Below are 19,347 nucleotides of genomic sequence, written 5' to 3'. Positions count from 1 at the left end.
TGCCAATTATAGATCGGTTGAACCTTCTTTATGATAATATTTTTAATGTTGAATAATAAAAGTTGAAATGAGCTTGAATTCTATATGATCGTTTTGTAACTCTCAGATTAAAAGGAGTATTTTATATTATCGAACTATATATGGTTTAGGATTTAGATAATTGGAAAAGAACACTAAAACAAAAGTAGCTGTTGAGCTGGATATTTGTAACCATTAAAAAAAGAATGGATAGGAAAATATGTTGGTGAATAAATGCACTTTTTTAAGATGAAACTGTTTTATGATAAGTCGTGCCAAGAAAGAGATTTGTCAAATTGCTTTTAGTTTGACTAATGACATTGTTATAGATAGATACCAATAACAAAAAGGACCAAGCAAAAGGGAAGAAAAGGCAACCGCTAAAGAGAGCAGTAATGTCCCTCTCAGATATATGACTTGTATTCTTTTCAACAAATAAACATGCGTCGTTGTACATAAGCGAGTTATAAAACGTTAGGAGTAAGTCAAAAGGGTTTATGTGAGTTCTGAGCCGAGTTTTGGAGTTTCAAGGTGCCATTATTTAGCTTACTTTCCCAGGTGCCGTTGCAGATATGATATTCTTCGACTTATGAGGTAGATGGAGGGCTTCAGTCCTTTGAGTACTTGGTCTGCTTGGTCTGCCTCTGGAACTCTACAACTTGCTTGTTTACTAGTTGAATATCATTTGTGTAACATATAATAGCTTAATGTTAATTACTCTCAGATAGTCAAGCCGAAATAATAGAAGCTTTACCGTTTGCAGTTTTCCCGATAAGCCCAAATAATTGGGAGCATATTCTCCCAAGATATGATTGACTACTACAGCTGATGAACAAGCAGTAGCAGACTTCAGATCCATCAGAAAAATAGCCTCCAATTCACAAATTCCCTTGAAACACTAAATGAAAGGAAGCAACAATAATCAATGGCAGATACCAACACAGTAACCATCAAAGAAATGTAATTTCTCAGCTGTTGCAATAACATCAATTCTATTGTCCTTTTCATATTAGCGTTTTTCTTTGATCATCATCATCATCTTTGGCAAGCTTTTCGATCAGTAGTTCCATCATCATTTTATACATAGGCATATAATGATCATTTATCATAGTTCTCGAAAGCCTAATCTTACTATACAGATATCTTGGGGATTCATAGATCCCAACATTCTTTTCATCCATTATGACATTCTCCGTTGGATCAGACTCTGAAGTTTGCAACACCACCATATGCATGATTCTCCCGGGAGGGTAAAACTGGTGCGTTTCGAATGCAACTGCTGAAATTTGCTGCTTGTTAGCTTGCAGCACTGCATTTTCCTCATCCATTATTTTTTTTACAGCAGCCACTACATCCTCCTGACCGTCACCAACAGTGGAGTCAGATTGCTCATTGATTTCCTTTTCCAATTGAAACCATAAATCACCATCTGTCAATTGATCAACAGCAGAAGCACCACCAACTTGATCTTGTTGTATTAGCTCCTCTTTCTCTGTTTCCTCATCGTCCGAATCTTTGGAACTATCAAATTGTGGTTCATTCACCATCTCATTGTCGCAATAATCAACACTAATTTTCTCTGAATTTCTTTGTGGTGCAGATGGCAGAATAGGTTCCTTCTCTTTAGTGACTGTGCCAATAGCACGACGCCGTGCACCCATGCATGTCCAAGAGGAGAATGATGACTGGCTTCTAGCAACTGCTTGTGCAACATATTGTGCACGTTTAACCATAACCTAGTAAGAACCAAGAAAGTCATAACCTCAATAAAACTGATAGTCTAAGACCCCAACTAATGAAGCATGACACAAAATTTAGTCAGATTATAGCAATTCAAATGGTTTAAATAATGCAAGTGCACAATTGCTCAAGATTGAAAGAAGAAACTGCATCAGGTGGTAAATAATTGATCAGTTTGCTGAAAAGATAGTCCAAGAAATGGAAATGAAAGATCGCCTTTTATGACTGAAAGAGAAAGAAAAATGACTAACAAAACACGTGAATAGATAAGTGATATCAGTAATATTTGTTGATAGACAAGTATGAGAGGTGGACTAAAGCTATCATTCATTAGCAAGCAGGTAACAGATTGTCAAGCATAAACCATAGTTGTAAACAATGTTGTATCAGAGTTACCAAACTCCCAGACCATACAATTCCAAAGTATGCTGCAACATGCATCAATCAAATCACTATTTCTACACATTCTGTGTAACTTGAGCTCTTATTACACTTTCACATATTATAAGATGCTTTACAAGCACAAAACCTAAACTTTCTCTGATATATATATTCATCTACCAGCTCAATGTATAAGTCAACAGATGACATTTAATTCATACAATCTGAGACGACCATCAAACAGTGATTCCAGTCACAAAGTCTATCTACTTTCCATATTGCATGATAAATATGATTCATCAATATGCTCTTGGAAACTTAAGAAACTATAACTTTCTTATATTATAAAACTGCAGTGTTCATATATATCTTACCTGAGTTTTGCTGGATACAGGCCGAAGTAGAGCACCAGCACCTGCAACCTTAGCCCTTGCACTAGAAATGGATGGCAAATGAGATCCTAGGGCAGATGCGGAGCGATAAATAACATTTAAGATTCTAGTATGCTGTATTTGATCTCTCAAATCATTTAACCATGATGATGCCGTCACCTAAATGAAGTTGACAAAATAAATATATAGTTATAAAATAGAAGATCAGCAGGAATAACATCAGTGGTGCTGGAAAGTCCTCACAGCAAATATTCAAAACAAGTAAATTGCAATGTGTGAACCTTGTACATCAATAGGATGGTTTATCTTGAATCACAGTTTTAACATTAGGTTCCATAATCAGCATTGTTCAAGGACAACTTGATTATCTTGTAACTTGAACATTCATTGGCTTGTCTACATGCAAAGAGAAATTAAATATTTGCATGACATGGTATAGATGTAGACAACTCAAAAACAGTGTTGTGCATGAACTTGATGTGATCAGATTGATTTGTGTCAGGCTTCCTTTCAGGCTAGATAGAGAAAATTTTCACATTACTGTCCAGCCATGTACCTAGCTGCTGGTCGCTTTCACTTTCCTGTATCAGCGATGTACAACCGAATGAGTTCTAAAGAACATACCTTAATATTGGTGTTAAACAAATAAATGTAAATATACTAGAAAAGCACATGCCTATACTGGAAAAGACTACGTCAACAAGATCTCATGCTAAAAACTTTTACTTTGCCAAAATATAATACAATTCACATATCAAAAAAGCAACATTTAAAGCAGGTATTCCAACAGAATCTGAAGATACTTTCTAGGATTATGAGAGTAATTAGACATTGCTCAACAACAATCATGTCTGAGACTCGGTACAAATTTGCTAAACTAGATAATAAACCAGTAGATAACAAACCAGTGACAAAAGTATGATTGGTCTAGCAGACTAAACAAATACAAAACGCACATGCCATTTTCATCTTATCATCAAGGCCAGAAATATTATATAATAAATAGAAAAACTATGACTACCTCAGAAAACTAGATCACGACTACTAAACTAGATTCGACTAAATAAAGGACTCGATGATACCTCAGACCGAAGATCGTCTATGGAAGCAGTTGAAAATGTTGGAACCAGGTCTGAGCCATTGACAACCGTAGTAATGAAGTCCTTGCCAGACTCCGCCAACTCCCATGTCATGCAAGCAGCTGGCATACAAAAAAAAAAAGAATTTAACAATGAAACTGCAATTACTAAGCATAATCTTGTATTATTCTCTGATTTTTCACAGGCCAAAATAAATTTATCATATGTTTATATCTTGACATCAAAGAGTCAGCATGGATCAGCTTGGGAGCTAAAGCTCCACAGAACAGAGATCCATGGATGCTTCGACAAACATTTTGTATACGATTATCAACACAAAATTTCATTCACCAAAATTCTAGCCAAGATAGATTTAAATCCTAGTATGCTGGTGGGTGAAGATAAGCCAAAGTGTCCAATTGATAAAATTTGTTCCATCAACAAGGTGCAACCACAAAAAAATGCAAAGGTCCTAGCAATTTATTTGTAATAAAAATTATCTTTCACTGGAACCTCTACTTTGAAACAAAGATCATAATATGCAAAAATCATTCATGGTTACTAGCAAAGTGATGAGATGCTCTGTCTAGACCTGAATCGGAACCAAACCAGCATGGCAGTTCGCCAGTACCAAACTGAACAGGAATCGGCCCTAGGTGGTTCGGTTTCGGTTCCTGGTTTTGGAAAATCGGAACTGATGGTTCCTAAACCGACAGTTCAGGTTTTGGATTGAATTGCTGATTCACAATTTTTTTTAAAAACTAAAAAGGCTCGATCAAACGAGCTTAACCGATCGTTGGGCTGACCATTTGAGCCCAAACAGTCCAACGATCGATTGTTAGGGGTAAATGACTAGTTTGCCCCTCCCAAAGTCATATAATGGTTATTTTCAAGGGTATTTTGATCATTTCATAATTAAAAAAATAAAATAAAATGACAAATTTACCCCTTTCAACAGCTAAATAACTAATTTTGGGGGCATTTTAGGGATGAAAAAACTCTAAAACCTATAAATACCACCTAACCTATCATTCTTCCTTACACATTTGATTAAGCATTCATAAGACTCTCTTTAGCTCTTTTACGCTCTCTTACGCTCTTTGATCACACTCTTTAAGCTCTCTCCCTGATTTTGATGGCAAGCGGAAACCATCACTTCACCGAGAAGAGTTTTGGAAGTTTGACTATAGTAATTCAAGAAATCTAGCACATTATCATCAAGATGAAGGAATTCAATATAGGAGCCAAAGTAAAGGCGAACATCTTGAAGCTTCATTTCAAGAAGGTCCAAAATATCGATGGCTCCTTCCATGTCATCTGCAATTACTACGGCCAGATTTTCAAATTCAACTGAAGTGGATATAGAACCTTTCAGAAGCATCTTCAAAAGAAAGAAAAATCCAATAAAAAAAATCAAACACAAATTTCCAAGTACCCCACTAATCCTACTTTTTATTTTTCCGTTGAAAAAATTTGCAAAGAATTATCTAGATTTATTTCTGTCGAACAATGTTTTTTAGTTTTGGTAAAAAAAAGTCGATTTTATTGATTATTGTCAAAACGTTTAGAATCTCACTGCCAATGTATTCCTCGAACTACTCTTACCCACGTTGTATATAATCTTTTTAAAAAAGGAAAAAGAGTTTTACAAAAGTTATTTTGAGCTTTTGACGGTCGTGTTTCTATTTATTCTGATATTTGGAGTAACAAATACACTCCTCTAGGGGTACCACTTATTATTGGATTGATAATCAATTGGATCATGCAAAAATGAATTATTGCTTTTAGAGTTTTTGATGAACGACATACTACCGATAACATCTATAAAATGATAAAAACTATTTTAGAATGAATTTTTTTTTTAATTGGTTTTGACAATGCATTTGCAAATACCGCTTGTATTCCTGAACTAGAAGAAGTGTAACAACCAACTTTTGGTGGTGTTTTTCCTATATTAGGTGTTCTTGCCGTGTTTTACATTTATGTGTACAGTATATGATGTCTTGAAATTTTTCTTTCTCCAATTAAGCAAGCAATTTCATACTTGTGAGGTCATCCACAAATAATAAGAGTGGTCTAGATTTTGCAAATTAAATGGAAAAAGACCCAAAAGATTTCCTAAGGACGTTCGTACCCGATTTAATTCTACCTATGAATTCTTTTAATGAATATTTTTTAATATAAAGAATTATTATGTACTTTTATTGCAAATAATGTTAGACAATTTATATCCACAACAATGACAAGTTTGTGTCAAAATTTTACTTATACTTTATGTGGTTTTTATTATCCTACTGCTTATATATTTTTAATTGTTTGTATTATATGCAGTGCCCGAGATTCACACACACTAATTACAAATAGCAAGCCAATAAAAGTACAAATAATATATATATGTTACCCTCACTTCATAATATAATTTGTGATACCTATACTTAATAAATATAATAAATGATATGCTCATATTTTCAACCTTTAAGATTGAAGTATATGCTTTCCAAAAATATCATTCTCGGTATTCTATATAATGTTAGCTAAGCATGCATAAGCTTTAATGTTTACATTAAGTACAGTGCAAGAAGCCAAAGTGTGCTAGCGAAATTGAATATGAGGTTCAATTATGGTAATAAGCGTACATATAGTGACTAGAAGTGACGATTGAATTGTAATCGATGTTAAGTGAATCTTAAGACCTGAATAAGTTTTAACCAAGGATTAAAATATAGTACCATACCGGAGTTTCGACATTCGCTCGATACAGTACGATACTGTATACCGAGCGGTATACCACTTGGGGAGAAGAGAGGCAATGTCGCTTCGGCATACCAAAGTGGGGCGACGTCGCCTCTATATATATATATATATATATATATATATATATATATATATATATAAGTAAAAAAAATCATATATATATATTTATATTTATATATAAAAGTAAAAAAATTGACAATGTTGTCGAGGCGACGTGACGTCGCCTTTTTCGGCAACATGCCGAGGCGACGCGACGTCGCTTTTTCTCGCTTAGGGAGAAAGAGGCGACGTCGCATATTTATATTATATTATATATATATATATATATATATATATATATATATATATATATATATATATATATATATATATATATATATATAATACCGCTCGGTAGTGGGCGTTCCGTGTACCGATCTGTTGACGGACCGGTACGTACCGCCCAATACGAGCGGTATTATTCGAAATTGTAATCCTTAGTTTTAACATAATTAAAATAAGAAAGTTTAAGTTTTAAACCTCATGTATATGGAGGATCATAAGCTACTTACTCATGGATGGAGTAATGAAAAATCAAATATGGATGCAAAACAAAGAGAAGTGTTGCACTATATGTTGAGATATTTAAGTGAGATTGAAGGATAAGTTTAGATCAAAAATGTTATATTCGTCCAAACCAAATTAAACTCAATTAGAATTGTTGTAACATTAAAATTATATTACTAAAAAAAATAAGAAAATAAACAAAAAGTTAAACTTAAAATGAGGCCTAATGGGATTAAACCATAGACCTCAAGGCAACCTCCTAAGCACCTCTACATTAATGTTGGCCTCATCCTCTTTACCCAGCTGATAACCCACAATCCTTCCTCTCCTTCTTCAGCCATTCTCTCCTCCTCTTAGGAAGGCCAAGAAACTCCAGCTCTAAGGAAGATTAAGGTAAGAAAAACTCAACTCTTCCCTTGTCCTAGGGTTTCAGTTTTACAGATTATATGCTGATATTTCTAGCTGCTTTTGAGTAACCTAGACTTCAAATTTATCTGTGATGTTTGGATATGTTTTGGATGATTCTCTTATGGTTCTAAGGCCACTAATATGACCTTAATCTAAGATCGATGCATAAAGTTATTATGGTCCCAATCTATGGTACTCAGAATCCTCTGTTCTCTAAGAAGAGATTCTGTTCAAACTAAATTAACCCCCTTAAGGATATGATTAGGATCTAGCCTTTTGATATGTTTTAAAAAATTCTCTTTTCTGTGAGATTTGGAATCGAGTTAATACCACCTCTATACACTAAAATATGAGGTTTATAAGTTCAGACAGTCCGAACACAGTTTCAGCAGAGTAAAATAGGTGTTGGTATTTGAATTAAAAGGGTAGTTTAAACTCCAAATGATTTGGTTTTAAATTAAATTTTGGTGTGTACTTAGTTTTATATGTTCTTTAGTTTTCTACAAAATTTCATGATAATTCAAGATCATTTGATCAGCTAGAATAGTAAAGTAAAATTTCTCCGGAGAATTGTGTGATGGTTTGATTGATGCTAACTAGTTCATTTGATTATAGAGTGACTTGTTAGAAAATTTGGTGATGGAATCTATATAAATTTTTAGGTTAAGCATAGCATATTTTGTGAGGGATTTTATCAAATTTTTCTATCGATTATTGCAATGAATTGTTATAAATCGATAATTCAAAAGGTAAGGTTCTTAATTAACGTATCTCATGACCCTATGCTGCCAATTTGATAGGTGTATCACTCCCTAGCACACTCAATCGTTAAGGAACATAATCTTTCCTTAACATATTTATTTTTAAGTTCAATTAGATAACTATAAATTCAATTGACTACAAAATAGTGATCGTATAAATTATCATATCCATAATATATTTTGGAAAACATGTTTCGACTGATATGATCGTCATGAGCTAAATGTAAATATATATATTTTGTAAACATAAAAATATATTAATTACAATAAGAATGTCTTATATGCATGGATATCTAATGACGTGCAATGTGGAAGCACACGTGTATTCTATGACATATGGTGTGAGAGTGCACAGATATGTTACGACATGCAATGTACGTATGTGTTATCAGATGCGGTGTAGGAGTGTATATATATATTATGACGTGGTGTGGGAATGCACGTATATATGATGGCATGCAGCGTGGGAGTGCACGTATATATAATGATATAGGGTGTAGAAGTTAAGGAATTTGGTACATTTCCTATACGTGCATATAAATATTCTGAATTATTTCGACATAGAATTTTACCTCTTTATTTTGCATATGTTATGTTCTAGGGTTATGCTTACGAAAATAGTCATAGGATGAGGTGTTTATTGTTAAGTATCTTATGACGATGATTTTAAAATATGATATACATGACATGATGCATGCTCACTTGAATAAAACCATAAAGGCTTATACTTATTAAGTGATTACTCACTATAGATCATATTTTGTAAGTAAGGATACAAGTACTCCACCCAAGTGATTGGAAAGAGAAGTGAGCATGTGTAAGCCCATGCCAACGCAAATATGGACATTGACCTATGGGCATTTAATGTGTATAAATTTTAGACATGTTATGTTTGGGTTTTCTTTCAGTTAGATGTTATAATTATGTCCAAGTGTCAAAAACATTGTGTATTAGGGGAAACCCTATCAATTTTTAGTAAGTTAGCATATTTTAATTTTTAGATTACCTACTTTCCGTTGCATTAGTATCGATAGCAGCAATGAAAAATTAAAATGTGACATCCTACTTTAGTCATACATAGTTAGCACTAATGCCTCGAGGGTAAATCAATTTCTACAAGGACTCAGAGTAGAAATTTATCAGGATGTAAAGATGATGATGAATGTCGTAGATATTCTTTATTCCCTAGTAGTAGAAAAGGCATTAGAGGCAACGGAGGTTGAATAAAGAATTCTCCAAGCCTAACAGATGCGTCGCAGCCAAGATATGCCAAGGAAGGGTAGGCCCCCACAATAGATTTTTGGCAACAAAAGAAAATGGCACCAAGGTCAAGGACAACAATAGAGGCAACCCAAATGCCCCTACAAAAGGAAAAGTAGGCCAAACGTCCTAATCTTCTCAGCTAGTTCAAGCATAAAGACCCACTTGCCCTGAATGTGAGAAGCATCATATGGGGGAATATTTTAAAGGTAAAGGGCTATGTTCTCGATGTAGAAAGCCAGGACATTTAGTAAGGAACTGCATAACAATTTCATCATAATAGAGAAGAGTACTAGACAAAGTCTTTGTGATGACCAAGAAAGAAGTAGAGGCTAACTTATCAATAATCTCAAGTGAGATATTTATTTATGACATTTCCTTACATGTATTAATTGATTCTAGCACTACACATTCTTTTGCATCACTAGCTTGTGTGAAGAAACTAGACAAACCAACTAAAACACTAAATGTGATATATTGCATAGTTGTCCATCAAGGGATATAATGTATTCAGGTCAGGGATTGGGATCATGTCCAATTCAGATTCCCAACAAAGAATTAATTGCAAACCTGATAATATTGAACATACAAGATTTTAATGTTATACTGGACATGGACTAGTTGTCCAAGCATCATGCTTTTATTGATCGCAATATGAAGATGGTAGTATTTCAACCTCCAGGTTCAGTAAAGTTTGTATTTGCTGGTTTTAAAGAAAAGACATCAATCCCTTTTATCTCGACAATGAAAGCAAGGAGACTTTTAAATGGTGGTTGCATAGGATATCTAGCAAATGTGATTAACACTGGGGCGGAACCGAAGTTCAAGCCAAAGGATATGCCAGTTGTGAGCGAATTCCTTCAAGTGTTTCTAGAGGATCTCCTTGGATTGCAGAGATTGAATTCGTCATAGACTTAATGCCAAGCACTGAACCTATTTCCAAAGCACCTTATAGACTTGCTCCAATAGAACTGAAGGAATTAAATATGCAATTACAGGAGCTCCTTAATAAAAGGTTCATTCGCGTTAGCTTTTCATCATGGGGAGCACTAGTCCTATTTATAAAGAAAAGGATGGGACGATGCGATTGTACATAGACTATTAGGAGTTGAATAAAGTAATTATTGAGAAAAAATACGCACTCCCCAAAATTTATGATTTGTTAGATCAATTGCAAGGTGCATCAATGTTTTCCAAAATTGATTTGAGATCAGGGTATCATCAATTGAAAATCAAAGACATTCTCAAGATAGCCTTTAGGACTAGATATAAGCATCTTAAATTTCTTATAATATCATTTGGTTTAACTAATACATTAATAACTTTATGGACTTAATGAAAAGGGTATTCAGGGAGCATCCAAACAAATTTGTGATTATTTTTATTGATGATATTTTGATATATTCACACTCTAAGGAGGAACATGCAAAACATTTAAGAAAAACTTTGAGTACCTTTAAGGAAAACCAATTGTATACAAAGTTTAAGAAGTATGAATTTTGGCTAGAGAAGATAATATTCCTTAAGCATAATGTATCCAATAAAGGGATATCGGTGGATCCAGCTAAGGTAGAAGCAATTAGTAACTAACCCAGGTCGACAATTGTAATGGAGGTAAGGAGTTTTCTTGATATGGTAGGTTATTATCGATGTTTTGTAGAAGGATTCACAAAGATGGCATCACCTCTCACCCAACGGACGAGAATAAATATTAAACTTAAATGGACTAATGTTTGTGAAAATAATTTTCAAGAACTTAAAAGGAGATTGATTTCAACCTCAATTCTTGTTGTACCATCAAAGATAGGAAGATTTATAGTGTATAGTGATGCATCCAAAAATGATCTAGGATGTGTTTTGGTGCAGAATGATAGAGTCATAACTTATACCTCAAGACAACTAAAACATTATAAGAACCATCTAACCCATGATATAGAATTGGCAGCAGTGGCGTTTGCCCTAAAAATTTGATGTCATTATCTTTATGGTGAGAAATACGAAATATACACTAATCATAATAGTTTGAGATATTTCTTTATTCAAAAGGATCTAAAAACGAGGCAAAGGAGATGGTTAAAGTTAGCAAAAAATTATGATTGTGTGATCAATTATCATCCTAGGAAAGCAAATGTAATTGCAGATGCATTGAGCAAAAAGTCAACCAATTTAGCTACTTTATCGACGGTTCAAAGACTTCTCTATATAGAATTGCAAAAATTTGAATATGAGATGATCCTTAAAATTTTAATTAGGAGATTAGCAACTCCGTCACTGCAGCCCAATGATTTAAAAAGCGTTAGGCGCTAAAGTCCCAAAACGCCCGAGGCGCTAGGTGATCCTCGAGTAAGCAAGGCGCTCTAAAATATTAAAATAAAAAATATATAATAAAATAAAAAAATATATAATATAATTAAAAATATAATTTATTTAAATAAAAATATATTATTAAATTCAAAATATACTATTAACAATATATTACTTAAGATAGAAGAGGAGAAAAAAATATTCTCTGAAATATTAAAATATAAAAATAAATAATATAATTAAAAATATAATTATTTAAATTAAAATATAATATTAAATTAAAAATATACTGTTAGTAGTATATTACTTAAAGAGGAGGGAGAAAAAATTATTAACAAAGAGAAATAGCAACAGCAACGGTTTAATATATTGTTAATAGTATATTACATAAAGTTAGAGGGGAGGAAAAAATGTTAACAGTAACAGAGATAGCAGCAGTGCTACGAACAACACCAACGGTAGCGACGGAAGCTGCGGACAGTAGCAGTGACAGCGGTGAAAGTTGCGGATAGCAACAGTCGCAACGGCAGAAGCTGCGGACAACAGCAGCAACAGCGGCGAAAGCTACGGATAGCAGCAGTGACAGTGGCGAAAGCTGCGAACAATACCAGCGGCAATGGCGGAAGCTCCAGAGGGTGTCCGTGGGTGGCGGAGGAACCTGTGGTCCTCTCCCTCGATAGTGGAAGTTCGCAACAGCAGAAGGAAGCTATAGGGGCCGTCGGACTCGTCCGTCGACAATAGAGGAAGGCTTGGTCCGCTGTGTCTGCAACGAAGGCAGAAGGAACGCTAGGGTACCTCGGGGTCGCACAGGCGTGAAGCGTGGTTTTGAGGTAAGAAACTACAAACTGAACCAGCCTTAAACCGGTTCGGTTTACCTAATAGAGTCGGGCGCTCGCCCGAAGCGCCCAGCACTTGCGTTCGGGCGAGCACCCAAGTGATGCCTCATTGAAGCATGCTGCTTGGTGCACACACGAGCGCTTAGGCGAGTGCCTATTTAAATCACTACTGCAACCAACCCTTTTGGGAAAAATTAAAGAGTTACAAGTTAACAACCTTTATTTGAACCGATTGAAGTATGATATTAAGATAGAAAAAAGAAAATATTTTCACATTGATGAAGGGGTAATCAGATTTCGGGGTAGATTATGTGTACTAGAGGAGCTTGGACTAAAGCAAGAAATTTTAACAAAGCACTTTCATCTCTATACTCGGTGCACCCTACAACAACCAAGATGTACAGGAATATAAAAAAGCACTACTGGTGGCCAAGAATAAAGAGAGATGTGATCCAATTTGTTGAGAAATATCTTACGTCAACAAATTAAAATCAAACATCAGATGCCAGTAGGTGCCTTGAGACTATTGCAAATACCCTAATGAAAATGTGAAAAGGTCAGTATGGATTTTGTCATGGGTTTGCCAAGACCAACAAGAGACATTATGGAATTTGGGTCATTATAGATAGATTAACCAAGACAACCTACTCCGTTAACTATTAGATGGATCAATATGCTCAATTATATACCCAAGAGATAATTAGACTCCATAATGTGTTGGTGTCCATTATGTTAGATAAAGACTCTAGATTCACATCAGGATTTACTAAGAGGATATACTAAGAGCTTGTGTCATGGACTTTAAAGGATCATTGAACAAATATTTACCTTTAATAGAGTTTGCCTACAATAACAGTTACTAGACAACCATTGGGATGGCACCATTTAAAGCACTATATGACAAAAAGTGCAAATCACCTGTTTATTGGGATAAGATGGGTGAAAGAAAATATTTGAGATTAGATTTAGTGAGAGAAACAACAAAAGTAGTAAACAAGATTCGCCAAAAGATGAAGGTAGCACAAAGCAGACAGAAATGTTATGCCGCTAAAAAGAGACCTTTGAAATTTAAAATAGATGATAAAGTATTCTTAAAGAGCCATGAGGTTTGGGAAGAAATGCAAGCTAAGTCCTCAATATATAGGACAATATGAAATTCTTGATAAAATTGGTGATGTGGCTTACAAACTAGCCTTACCTCCTGCATTAGCAAAGGAGCATAATATATTCCAAATATCAATGTTAAGGAAGTCCATTTTAGATCCTTCACATGTCCTAGAAGAACAACCAATATATTTGGGTGAAAATTTAATGTACAAATTCTTGATAGTAAGGATAAAGAACTTTATAATAAGGATTACAATTTCGAATAATATCGCCCGTACCGAGCGGTACGTACCAGTCCGTCAGCTGACCAATATACGGATCGCCCGTTACCGGATGGAATATATATATATATATATATATATATATATATATATATATATATATATATATATATATATATATATATATATATATATATATATATAAACGAGGCGACGTCGCCTTTTTCGACGACGTCACTAAGGCAATGCGACATCACCTTTTATATATATATATATATATATATATATATATATATATATATATATATATATATATATATATATATATATATATATATATATATATATATATATATATATATATATACTGAGCGGTATACAATATCGTACCGTACCGAGCGAATATCAAAACTCTTGTACAGTACGATATTTCAATCTTTGCTTTATAATAAGAAGATTAATTTAGTCAAAGTGCTATAGAGGAATCAGGCAATGGATGATTTACTTGGGAAAGGGAAGAAGAGATATGCGAGAAATATCCAGCGCTATTCAGGTACGAAATTTTGCGGACAAAATTTTTATTAGGAGGGGAGGATTGTAGTGCCCGAGTCTCACACATACTAAATTATAACTAGTATGCCAATAGAAGCACAAATAATATGTATATGTACCCTCACTTCATGATATGATTTGTGATGTCTATGCTTCATAAATATGATAAATAACATGCTCATATTTTTTACTTTTAAGATTGAAGTACATACTCTCCAAAAATATCATTCTCAGTGTTCTATGAAATGTTGGCTAAGCATGCATAAGCTTTAATGTTTACTATAAGCATAGTGCAAGAAGCCAAAGTGTGCTAGTGGACTTGAATATGAGGTTAAGTTACTTATTCGATACGGTACGATACTGTATACCAAGCGATATATTTCGATATACCGCTCAGTATATATATATATATATATATATATATATATATATATATATATATATATATATTACATATATTACATATATATATTACATATATATTACATATATTACATATATATATTACATATATATTACATATATATATATATATATATATATATATATTACATATATATATATATAACATATATATATATATAACATATATATATATATATATATATATTACATATATTTTGGTAAACCTCTCAGTTTACCTCTATGCGAGGCAACGCCGCCTCTCTTCTCGAGCGACGTCGCAAATAAAAAAAATTACGATGTCGCAGATTAAAAAAAAAATTACGACATTGCTTCCCTTCTCAAGTGGCATCGCCAAGGCGACATCGCCCAAGAAGTGAAGAAAAAAAATCTTCGTCTTTCTCCGTCCCACGATGCCGATGCCTCTTCTTCGGCACACGGATGAGAAGTTGTCGACAAACGAGGAGAAGAGTAATCTCCAAGTTCTCCCTTTTTTTTCTTATTTCTTTCTTCCCCTTCTCCCTCTTCTTTCTTCTCCCTCGATCACCGTCGACAATATTGCAGACCTTGCCTAGAAGTGACGATTGAATTGTAATTGACCTTAAGAAAAAGGTCAAAAATATTAAGTATATGGAGGATCATAAGCTACTTAGTCATGGATTGAGTAATGAAAAATTAAATGGGAGTGCAAATCAAAAAGGAATGTTGCACTAAATATTGAGATACTTAAGTGAGATTGAAGGATGAGTATAGATCAAAATTTTCATCTTTGTCAAAGCCAAATTAAACTCAATTAAAGTTGTTGCAACATTAAAATTATATTAGTAAAAGAAGAAAAGAAAAGAAAAAATTGAAATAAGACTTAATAAGATTGAACCCTAGACCTCAAGGCAACTTCTTACGCATCGCTACCTTAATTTTGGCCTCATCCTCTTTACCCAATTGAAACCTATGATCCTTTCTCTCCTTCTTTAACTATTCTCTCGGGGAGGCTACAAAACCCAACTCTTAAGGAAGATTAAGGTAAGAAAAACTCAACTCTTCCCTTGCTATACATAGGGTTTCAATTTTACATATTATAGGCTGATTTTTCTAACTACTTTTAAGTAACCTAGACTTTAAATTTATTTTTGGTATTTTTAGATATGTTTTGGATAATTCTCTTATGGTTCTAAGGCCACTAGTATGACCTTAATCTAAGATCGATGCATAAAGTTATTATAGTCCCAATCTAAGGTACTCAAAATCCCTTGTTTTCTAGGAAGGGGTTCTATTCGAGCTGAATTAATCCCCTAAGGAATATGATTAGGCTCTAACTTTTTGATATGTTTTAAAAGATTCCCTTAGGGTTCTGTGAGATTTGGAATTAAGTAAATACCACCTTTGTACACCAAGATATGAGGTTTATAAATTCAGACAGTCCCAACATAGTTTCAGCAAAACAAAATAGGCGTTAATAATTAAATTAGGAGGGTAGTTAGACCTCTAAATGATTTGATTTTAAGCTGAATTTTGGTATGTCCTTAGTTTTATATGTTTCTTAGTTTTCTACAAAATTTTGTGATAATTCAAAATCGTTTGATCAGTTAGAATACTGAAATAAAATTTTTCCGTAGAATTGTGATGGTTTAATTGATGCTAGCTAGTTCATTTAATTATAGAGTGAATTGTTAGTCGATAATTCAAGAGATATGGTTCTTAATTAACATATCTCATGACATTATGCTCCCAATTTGATATGTGTATCACTCTCTAGCATACTCGATCATTAAGGAACGTGATCTTTGCATGACATTTTCATTTTTAAGTTCGATCAAGTTTAATTCACTATAAAATAGTGGTCATATAAATTATCATATGCATAATATATTTCAAAAAGCATGTTTCAACTGATATGATAATGGGCTAAATGTAAGTGTATGTATTTTTTAAAAATAACAATATATGAATTACGATAAAAATATCTTACATGCATGCATATATGATAACGTGCAGTGTGGAAGTATATGTGTTTTCTATGACGTGCGGTGTGGGAGTGCACGGATATGTTATGACATGCAATGCACGTATATATTATGAAGTATGGTGTGGGAATGCACATATATATGATGACATGTTATCACAAACGATCGTCGCGCACCCGCAACAACTTCGTTCAATGAACCGTTCGTCGCTTTTGCATGCTTGTATAGAGACATGACAGCATGTTTTGCCTTGGTTTTGTGTGTTTTTGCTTAGAAAATGTAAGCAATGACAGTTCGCAGCGCTGTAATGCGACCGCTCGCCGCACCGGGCCGAACTGCCCCAAAATGGCTCCGTTCTCGCGTGCCACGACTTGATTTCTGTACGCCGCAGCTGCACGCGAAACGTCAACCATCTCAGCACCTTATGGACTTACAACTGTTCGTTCTACCTTCTAAATTCCTAGTTTTCTCCTTCCTCTCTTTTCTCTGTTGCACTTAAGGTGCTTGCTGAATTTCTTGTAAAGCTTCCCTCTCTACGAGACGTCGAGAGTTGTCCGTCACTCATTTTCAATTTAATCAACTTTCTATTTTATAAGTCCTTCGGGACCTGTACGAGGTTGCACCTAGGTTGAACCTTTGCGAACGCATATGTCACAAGGGCGCCTCATGACTTAGGTGTTGAATCTCGGATTTTGATGATGAAGTCAGTTGTAATTTGTTTGATCTAATCTATACGTTGAGAAAAGTGTGCAAGATTAACCACAATAGCAGTAAGACATAAAGCAGGTGTTGTGCCGGAGTCAAGATCGAGATCACGTTGGGAGTTCGAGAGTTCGTCGGAAGTCCGGACATTCGTCAGAAGTTCTACCGGAACCAACAGATAAGTCCAGGAGCTTGCCGGGAGTCCGCCGGAGCATTGCCGAGAGTTCATTGGATATTCGCCGGAAGTACGTCGGAAGCTCGCCGGAAGAGCAATTGACGCACCGGAACAAGAAGTGTTGTGATCATGTCATAATTATCATAGTTAGAGCGTAAATTAAGTTAGGATTAGGAGGTAATCCACTAACTTAATTAGGGGCCAACTGGGCCCTTAACAATGCTAATTTGGGTCGGATTGAACAACCCAATCAGCCATTGAAAACATGGTCGGCGGTGGCACCGCCCAGAAGACCCAATCTCCCAGGTGGTCTGGGCAGTGGTACTGCCAGTAGTTATTGCTGCCAACGGTGGTACCGCCCCTGTCTGGCGATGGTACCGCTAGAGCTCGGTCTTCAAGCTCTGTCAGGCGATGGTACAGCCGACAGTTATTGTTGCTAGCGGTGGTACCGCAGCTGTCAGGCGATGGTACCGTCAGAGCTCAGTCTCCGAGTTCTATAACGCGATGGTACGGCCCAGTATCAGACTGCAGGCGATAGTACCGCCCAATAATGGCGGTCGTACCGCCAGTATCCCAGAAATCTGGGATGAGACACTTTTTGGATCCATTTTTGAAGTCATTGGGCTTATAAAAACCACACCCTTTTCTACATGAAAGGGCACGAAAAGTATTGAGATAATCTTGAGTTATTGGGGTGTAAAAGTGTTGTAAACAAGTGCTAGAGTCCTCCTCATCCCTTTCTAAGTTTTGAGATCATTCAAGAGAGGTGTAAGACTTGTAAGGGTTCTCTCCTAAACTCGTGAAAAGGAGAAAGCGTTGTAAAAGGTGGTTGGTCTTCACTTATTGAAGGAAGGCCTTTAGTGGACGTCGGTGACCTTGTCGAAGGAGGAATCCGAAAGTGGAAGTAGGTCACATTGACTGAACCACTCTAAAACTCGGTTTGCATTTACTTTGAGCAATTTACTTTTATAGCAAACTGCCTCTCCTCCTTACTGTGCTTTTACTATGCCTATGTCTCACATACACTTTCAAGTAAACACCTTCCGAGATCGATTTTAATCGTACGAAGATTTTACGAAACCGACGCTTTTCATTTGTGCAATTTACATTACTGCAAATCTCCTTAATCGTCTCTTACACTTTTACGAAAAGCTTTCAAGTTCAAATTCTCTCCGAAACGGATTGAATCAAAACCATTTTCGTCGGAATCGATTTTAATCGAAACAAAGTCTTTCGAAATCGGAAAGTTTTCTGCTGCACTAATTCACCCCCCTCTTAGTGCCACTCTTGATCGTAACAATTGGTACCGAAGCAAGGTTCACTCTCATTCGGTTTTAAATCCAAGAGAGATGACATTTGCCGGCAACCTAAAGGGTCATTCAATTACACGTCCGCCCATGTTCAATGGGACGGATTACACATATTAGAAGACTAGAATGAGGATCTTTCAAATTTCAATGGATTTCGAATTATGGAATATTGTAGAAAATGGGTTTCAAAAGTCTTCTCTTCCAATGAACGATTGGAATGAGTTGGAGAAGAAGACTTTCACTTTAAATGTCAAGGCTATGAATGTCTTGTTTTGTGCATAAGATAAAAACGAGTTTAATCGACGATCGATTTGTGAAACAACTTTTGACATTTGGCACACACTCGAAGTAACTCATGAAGGCACCAGTAGAGTGAAGGAGTCAAAAATTAATTTTTTGGTGGATTTTTATGAGTTGTTTCGAATAAAACCGAGT

At 35.0% G+C, this 19,347-nt stretch overlaps 1 protein-coding gene across 1 annotated transcript in view; it reads right to left on the bottom strand.

Annotated features, from left to right (window-relative positions):
• Positions 1 to 962: 962 nt before the first annotated feature.
• Positions 963 to 19,347, bottom strand: part of LOC135650381 (uncharacterized) — a 43,987-nt gene continuing 25,602 nt past the window's right edge. Inside the window, exons 5-7 of the mRNA XM_065169639.1 lie at positions 3,614 to 3,732; positions 2,514 to 2,690; positions 963 to 1,754 (exon numbers count right to left, since the gene is read on the bottom strand). Coding sequence (XP_065025711.1) covers positions 1,023 to 1,754; positions 2,514 to 2,690; positions 3,614 to 3,732 — 1,028 coding nt within the window. The 3' untranslated portion in view covers positions 963 to 1,022. The remainder of the gene's footprint in view (positions 1,755 to 2,513; positions 2,691 to 3,613; positions 3,733 to 19,347) is intronic.

The sequence above is a fragment of the Musa acuminata genome, chromosome BXJ3-10 (assembly GCF_036884655.1).
Source record: "Musa acuminata AAA Group cultivar baxijiao chromosome BXJ3-10, Cavendish_Baxijiao_AAA, whole genome shotgun sequence".
NCBI classification, from domain to species: domain Eukaryota; kingdom Viridiplantae; phylum Streptophyta; class Magnoliopsida; order Zingiberales; family Musaceae; genus Musa; species Musa acuminata.
This window is presented reverse-complemented; position numbering and strand designations above follow the sequence as displayed.